At 43.1% G+C, this 8,441-nt stretch overlaps 1 protein-coding gene across 1 annotated transcript; it reads left to right on the top strand.

Annotated features, from left to right (window-relative positions):
* Positions 1-5,143: 5,143 nt before the first annotated feature.
* LOC310775510 (uncharacterized protein) lies at positions 5,144-7,962 on the top strand. The gene is made up of 5 exons (XM_083635673.1): positions 5,144-5,189; positions 5,370-5,780; positions 7,065-7,193; positions 7,385-7,446; positions 7,645-7,962. The coding sequence occupies exons 1-5, from the start codon at positions 5,153-5,155 to the stop codon at positions 7,768-7,770; spliced, it is 765 nt and encodes a 254-aa protein (XP_083491799.1). The 5' UTR covers positions 5,144-5,152; the 3' UTR covers positions 7,771-7,962.
* The last annotated feature ends 479 nt before the right edge of the window (positions 7,963-8,441 follow it).

The following is an 8,441-nucleotide window of genomic DNA, read 5'->3' as shown; positions in this document are numbered from 1 at the left end:
TTATGTCTCCTGATCCTGTCACCCGGTGTGTTCTTCTTCTAGAAGTTCTATGCTGGGTTCTGGGGCTTGTGCCTTCTTTTGGGGGGTATATACACTGAGCCATGTCTCACCCCTACACTACACTGAGCCATGTCTCACCCCTACACTACACTGAGCCATGTCTCACCTCTACACTACAGTGAGCCATGTCTCACCTCTACACTACAGTGAGCCATGTCTCACCTCTACACTACACTGAGCCATGTCTCACCTCTACACTACAGTGAGCCAAGTGTCACCTTTACACTACGGTGAGCCAAGTGTCACCTTTACACTACACTGAGCCATGTCTCACCTCTACACTACAGTGAGCCATGTCTCACCTCTACACTACAGTGAGCCATGTCTCACCTCTACACTACAGTGAGCCATGTCTCACCTCTACACTACAGTGAGCCATGTCTCACCTCTACATTACAGTGAGCCATGTCTCACCTCTACACTACAGTGAGCCATGTCTCACCTCTACACTACAGTGAGCCATGTCTCACCTCTACACTACAGTGAGCCATGTCTCACCTCTACACTACAGTGAGCCATGTCTCACCTCTGCATTACAGTGAGCCATGTCTCACCTCTACACTACAGTGAGCCATGTCTCACCTCTACACTACAGTGAGCCATGTCTCACCTCTACATTACAGTGAGCCATGTCTCACCTCTACACTACAGTGAGCCATGTCTCACCTCTACACTACGGTGAGCCATGTCTCACCTCTACACTACAGTGAGCCATGTCTCACCTCTACACTACAGTGAGCCATGTCTCACCTCTGCATTACAGTGAGCCATGTCTCACCTCTACACTACAGTGAGCCATGTCTCACCTCTACACTACAGTGAGCCATGTCTCACCTCTGCACTACGGTGAGCCATGTCTCACCTCTACATTACAGTGAGCCATGTCTCACCTCTACACTACAGTGAGCCATGTCTCACCTCTACACTACAGTGAGCCATGTCTCACCTCTACACTACAGTGAGCCATGTCTCACCTCTGCACTACAGTGAGCCAAGTGTCACCTTTACACTACGGTGAGCCAAGTGTCACCTTTACACTACGGTGAGCCAAGTTTCACCTTTACACTACGGTGAGCCAAGTTTCACCTCTACACTACAGTGAGCCATGTCTCACCTCTACACTACAGTGAGCCATGTCTCACCTCTACACTACAGTGAGCCATGTCTCACCTCTACACTACAGTGAGCCATGTCTCACCTCTACACTACAGTGAGCCATGTCTCACCTCTGCATTACAGTGAGCCATGTCTCACCTCTGCACTACGGTGAGCCATGTCTCACCTCTGCATTACAGTGAGCCATGTCTCACCTCTGCACTACGGTGAGCCATGTCTCACCTCTGCACTACGGTGAGCCATGTCTCACCTCTGCATTACAGTGAGCCATGTCTCACCTCTGCATTACAGTGAGCCATGTCTCACCTCTGCACTACGGTGAGCCATGTCTCACCTCTGCACTACGGTGAGCCATGTCTCACCTCTGCATTACAGTGAGCCATGTCTCACCTCTGCATTACAGTGAGCCATGTCTCACCTCTGCACTACGGTGAGCCATGTCTCACCTCTGCACTACGGTGAGCCATGTCTCACCTCTGCACTACGGTGAGCCATGTTTCACCTTTACACTACGGTGAGCCAAGTTTCACCTTTACACTACGGTGAGCCAAGTTTCACCTTTACACTACGGTGAGCCAAGTTTCACCTTTACACTACGGTGAGCCACGTTTCACCGTTACACTATGGTGAGCCACGTTTCACCTCTATAGTAGGTGAGCCACGTTTCACCTCCACACTACGGTGAGCCACGTTTCACCGTTACACTATGGTGAGCCACGTTTCACCTCTACACTTCAGTAGGTGAGCCACGTTTCACCTCCACACTACGGTGAGCCACGTTTCACTATGGTGAGCCACGTTTCACCTCTACACTACAGTAGGTGAGCCACGCTTCACCTCCACACTACGGTGAGCCACGTTTCACCGTTACACTATGGTGAGCCACGTTTCACCTCTACACTACGGTGAGCCACGTTTCACCTCCACACTACGGTGAGCCACGTTTCACCGTTACACTACGGTGAGCCACGTTTCACCTCTACACTACAGTGAGCTATGTCTCACCTCTACACTACAGTGAGCCATGTCTCACCTCTACACTACAGTGAGCCATGTCTTACCTCTACACTACAGTGAGCCATGTCTCACCTCTAGACTAGTGAGCCATGGCAAAGATGGAGATGCAGCAGATCGCTGCCTCATGAAAATACCTCCATTAGATTTGTCTGCTCTCTGACTCAGGTGATATTATCTCATTAATTGTTCCAACTGCCATAATCATATTTAAATTCTTGTTTACTCTGATATGTTCAATCCCTCAGCTGTCTCATCATCCCGGTAAGATTATGTCTCCTGATCCTGTCACCCGGTGAGTTCTTCTTTCCATAAAGTTCTATGCTGGGTTCTGGGGCTTGCGCCTTCTTTTGGGGGGTATATATGGCCGTGCTGCCCGAGCTGATCCAGCTCGATCTCGATATCTCCCAGTGGTGTCAAGCTCCAAAGACTAACTAACTTTCTCATCATAATATTCTGTAACATTCATTCATTGTAATAAATCATTGTTTATCCATCAAGTCTCCTGATTGAAGTGGAGTTTATAAACGAAGGTTCAGACAGGACGATCTTGATCCTCACCGGTTCCACAGTCACTGCACTTCTCCTGCTTGCTCACCTGGTAACCTGTCAGCTTCCTGGTGATAATTGAATAATCAGTGGTTGCCTCCTACTTTCCCATAATCCAATAGCATAGCAACACATCACCTTATACACCTTTGCTCACCTGCTCTTTTAGCCTATCACATTGTGGCACTCCCCTTTAGGCAGCCTATCACATGGTTGATGTGTGCATAAATATGCTTTTCTGTGTCATTCAGTCTCTCTCATCCTGCTGGCTGACACGCACCCACCACCTCCCCGTCTCCGCCAAATCCCTGATCCATCAGTCACCAAGAGGTTCACCAGCACCAGTATCCTGACTCCACTGGGGGGTATATATGGCCGTGCTGTCCGAGCTGATCCAGCTCGATCTCGATATCTCCCAGTGGTGTCAAGCTCCAAGACTAACTAACTTTCTCATCATAATATTCTGTAACATTCATTCATTGTAATAAATCATTGTTTATCCATCAAGTCTCCTGATTGAACCTTATTTTTGTGGGGCTCCAGCTGTAAAATAATTCTGGGAGCAATATCCGGTCTACAACGTTAGCAGCTGTGTTTACGCTGGCTTGACGCTAGTTTCTGAACAAACCCCCACATGACTTAATGGTCACCCAATTCTGGCCTCCTGAATTCAAAAACATGTAACCTTACAGTTTTTACAAGCTAGCCAGCAAATTTAGCCTTTTATTAACATTACTCAGAAATACTGCTTTAATCATTTAAGATGATTCACTATTCTAAACATTTGCATTTGTTTGTTGCTGTTTTGGAGGGAAAGACACAGGTTGCACACAATATTCATACATCGCTTCACTTGTTAATACAGAAACAATTATGGCAATATGTTGCAATTATTAAACATTACTGGAGATTTGACCTTATGCAACTCACACCATAAACGACTTTGACCGTGGCACGAGTGTTGGGGCCACCCTTCTGAAACCGCCGATCTCATAACAGTCCCAAGACCGCACTCAGGATGGTGTGAAACAACAGCTCAAAATACTTATGTCAGCATGCATTTTCAGTTGACTGAGGCCTTTTGGGGTGAAGAGGCAAAGAGTTTTTGGGCCTGTCAGCAGACAGGCAAATTTCATCTTGAAGCAATACAGCAATAGAATGAATAATGAATAACAACAACAACAACAATAATAATAACTATAATAACTATAATAATAATAATAATACTAAATGAATAAAGGTAATAATAATAAAGGTAATAATAATAATAATAATAGATGAATAATAATAGAAAAGGCAGTCAGGGACAAACAATAATAATAATAATAATAATAACAAATAAATAATAATAATACTAGATGAATAATAATAAAGAATAATAGAAAAAGCTGTCTGCATCTGGTCCCCGGGCCGCAAGTTGAGTATGACTGTCTTAACGGTAGGCTGAAAACTACTTCCCTAAATGTGTTCGCCACAGGCTGCCTGTTAACTGGGGGTGCGAGATACACCCTGTCACTAACTGTGGAGGCGACAATTTAATAATGAGGAATGAAGCCATTTGGTGCATTGAAACCAATAAAATATAATATATAATAATAAAAAATACTAATATAATAATAAGAAATGATAATATGTGAGTTTGAGGAGTTTTGAGGAGAGTTTTGAGGAGGCTGTAGTTTAATACAGGACAGGGTGGTATAGGTTATCAAATAGATCTCTACAGGGGTGGAATAAGTTATCAACGCTCCGTGGATACCACTCTGCACTGCAGCCCATGACTGCAGCGCGTGCCTCCTCGCATTGTATTTCCTTGTCGAACTCCGAAGTTAAAAGTTTGCTCGTCACAAAATAACACTCATTTTGGGAATGTAGCCTAATGATATGTTATCTATCACATCCGCTAACCTGTTGCTCTTTGAACAAGTCGGCATTTATCAGCACAGCTGCACCGTTTACAGACGGGTACATTAGATGTGTTGTGTCAAGCTAGACGTAACGGGGGAAGAGGACAGCAGAAGGAAGCAGCACCCATGGTGCATCATGGCCACCAGAAATAAGGTGGATATAAACCTTTATTTTTGTTTGTATTTGACTGAACAAATGTATACAGCCCATGAAAGTACTAAGCATCATCGTAGGGCTCCAATCAGTGGAAAATGTAGCACCAAGTGGGAAGTAGGGGTTGCGGTTTCTTGTTTGCTCTTCTTCAAGTGTCCATCGACGTTTGTTTGACATGTGTGCATCAATGCCCAGCCCATCACCAGCATCACACAGAGAAAAGAACCACAGATGAAAATGTTCCATTCAAGTAGCCAATCACCGTTTGCATGTCCTTTAATGGTAAAAATGTGTGCGCATCACTGACATAAAACCTGATGTGTGGCTGTCTCTCAACTCCAGATCATCATCACTCATGGACAGGCTGCATATTTTTCTGACTGTTCTCTTAGGTAAGATTTTGACACACATTTAAATAAGATCAAGTTTTAATTGTTACGTTCCACTTTGACAGTGACATCACACCTCCACATTGTTGTTGTATGGAGCAGTAACCTGCATTTACTGTAATGTTGAGCGCTGCAATACTCTTCACATTTACCTCTGATTTCATGATTGCTTTTGTTTTCCAGGAGCTGTTTTCTCTGCTCAGGATGGGATCTCTGGATCACAGTTAGAGCTGACAGCCAGACCAGGAGACAACATCACGCTCTACTGTGACTGTAAACCCACACCTGGATTTTACATAGTGTGGTTCAGGAACTGTTCTCATGAGAACCAGCCTGCTCTCATTCTGAGAACCCGCCCTGAGTCACAGTCGTATAATTCAATTGATTATACAAGTGTTCTGAATCCTTTCCCTCGCTTTCATTTAGTGCATAACGATTCATCTAAATCCTATGACCTAAATATTGAGAACATCAGTGATTCTGACCTGGGCGTCTACTACTGTGGAACTGAAGAGGACAAGATCGAGGAAAATAACAAAATTACTTCCTCAACTATTTACAAATATGGAATTGTCACCACAAGGATCCTATTCAGTAAGTATTCTCCTCCAGGTACACTTCATGCTTTAAGTGCATTTTACAATTTTATTAACTAATCACTGTAGAAGAATGGGCTTACTCCGTATATTATTGATGGAGTTGATGAGCCAACTTGATGCTGAGTCCACCAGTGTTACTATTAGTAGGCCTATGTGAAAATGTGCTACAGCAAAGACAGTCTGGAATCATACAACACACAACTGATTTACAAAGTGATCCCTGTCAAACGAGAGAGCTCTTAGCTCTGTGAAGTGAAGTACATCATAAATGTGCACCCAAGATTTTCCATTTCCATTTTCTTGTAAATAATAGACTTGAGCTATAACTTTGCATGTGCAGACCATTATCACTGGAAAAACAACAACATATGTTGCCGTTGGCCGTGACCGCTAGGCTAGAGGTTACCGCAGTCTCGTATTTAAATAGGCTGAAAAAGCAGCTACGGAGACGGGGTGTGTTGGGTGGACCTGGGCTGGGCTGGTTGGACCTGGGGTAGCGTGCTCATCTTTCAAGTGAGCGAAGCAGGTTCGCCTCCTGCCTGCCTTGCATGTTGTTTCATTTTTAACCCTGACCCAAACTATTACCCTAACCTTAACCAAGTTGTTTTAGTTGCCTAAGCTTAACCTCCAACTCGTGAGTGGGCACCACCGTGACCACGTCTGGTTGGGTCGGCTTGAGCCATGATTCCACTCTCGGCCCAGTTACGAGTCGAGCCGCAGCTCACACCACTTGCTGAAAGACCTGACCCGACGCTATAACCATGTGGCAGCTGTCTAGCTTCACCGATTATGCTCTTTGTGTTTTACACATATGAGGACGTCTTGGCATGTGGCACCTCAGAAAACAGGCTTCTACATGGAAATACGTTCCACATTACTACATAGTTATTGCAGAAGTAACCTGAAAAACAGATGAAGAAGTTATTTAAAACAAGATACTGATAGTACTTTTTTGTTTACTCAAAGAAAATTGTAAGGAGTCCTGGGCTGGAACCACATCATAGTGAGCAATGCAAAATCAAGACATTGCTGCCGATGAGAACCTCTGACCAAAACAGACATTATTAAGTCTTATTTTAAAGACATATGTCATTGGGAAATTAATGGTTTCCATGGGTGGAGATAGGCGGGAAGCATCACACACATAGACATGTAAATTATATATTCAAGTAAGAACAATTTTGTTTTGTTTTGTTTCTTTGTTTGTTTGTTTGCATGCATGCTGGTTTGTTTGTTTGTTTGTTTGTTTGTTTGTTTGTTTTTGTGTGTGTGACTGCAGGCACACAGAAATGTGACGCTGACTCTGAGCCTTCCCAAGGCTGTGGACTGTGCTGGACTCTGTGTCCAGTCTTTGCTGCTCTTTCCTCCCTCCTGTCAGTTTTAAGTTACCACCTCTGGCAGAAAACAGGTCAGCTACTCTATATCTCACACTTATTCATTTTGAGCTCAAGTCTCCCATTCATTTTTGTGCTTTGGAAATATGCATATTCTTATGTTTTTACTTTTTTTCCCGTAATCTGAAATATTTTACTCATGTTCATTTTCAACTGAAGAATAAAAGTGGTCTCAGATAATCTGATGCTGTATTCATGTCTGCAGCTAAAGAACCTCAAGATCATCAGAGAAGACTTGACACCGGACGTCAAACAAGAGGGAATCAGGTAACCAACAGAGCTCTAGCTTTTATCAATTGTTATGTGTGTTAGTTGGCATTTTGTTTCATCTCTCATTTACCACGGCCCTTTCTTTATTTGGGAAGTTATGTGTGTGTCTATAGAGTGTGTGATGACTGGATAGTTCAATAGCAAATCATATCCTAATCATGATTCTAAATACACAAATGTCAAACTGTCTCTTAGGATGAAGATGACGACGTGTGTTATGCTGCAGTGAATATCCGTCCAGCATCACGGAGACCAAAGAAGAAGAAAGCCCCGAGCTCTGACTTCAGCACCTATTCTGCCGTCAATACCAGTAGGGTGTGAAGGGGCAGAAAAGTATTGTCAGTAATTAGATAAAGTAATAAATATATAATAAACTAACTTCATCTTGTATAACCCCCCACCGCCACCCACCCGCACAACCCTCTGGTAAACTGTTGCTGAGGCTGTTTTGAAATGTGTGTACAACTTTGCATGATATAAGTTGGGTATTTTTCTGTATCCATCGTTGAAGCATCTATCTCGCTAATTCTCACTATTGAAATAATTATATTTTTGCATTTGGTGTCACCTGGTTAATTACATTGCTCAACATAACAAGTTTTGTCTTCTTAATAAACTGCATAGATGATCATTACTGTATTGTCACAAATTTATTTTACAATAAGCATAATTTTAATCGATCTATGCAGCCAGGAGCTCTGTTACTAAATGTTGAATAATCCGTTTCATCATTGAAGTTTCTGCTCATGAAAATAGCTGATGACACTGCGCCAAGAAAGCTCCAAGTAAATTAATTAATTAATTAATAAATTAATAATTAAATATATATATATATATATATATATATATATATATATATATATATATATATATATATATATATATATATATATATAGTGCGTGGCAGTAGTGCGTGCGTGCGTGCGTGCGTGCGTGCGTGCGTACGCAGTTGGAGCTGACAGTCAGACCAGGAGACAACATCACGCTCTACT

This window comes from Poromitra crassiceps (genome assembly GCF_964638095.1).
Source record: "Poromitra crassiceps genome assembly, chromosome: 4".
Classification (NCBI taxonomy): domain Eukaryota; kingdom Metazoa; phylum Chordata; class Actinopteri; order Beryciformes; family Melamphaidae; genus Poromitra; species Poromitra crassiceps.
Note: the sequence above shows the minus strand (reverse complement) of the source record. Positions and strands in the feature narration are given on the sequence as shown.

What these genes read in the sequence shown, in the direction of transcription:
- LOC310775510 (XM_083635673.1), top strand. Translation starts at nt 5,153, where the DNA reads ATGGACAGGCTGCATATTTTTCTGACTGTTCTCTTAG. An exon ending in TTTTCTGACTGTTCTCTTAG is followed by an intron (nt 5,190 to 5,369) that starts GTAAGATTTTGA and finishes TTTGTTTTCCAG; the next exon opens with GAGCTGTTTTCTCTGCTCAG. An exon ending in GTCAAACAAGAGGGAATCAG is followed by an intron (nt 7,447 to 7,644) that starts GTAACCAACAGA and finishes ACTGTCTCTTAG; the next exon opens with GATGAAGATGACGACGTGTG.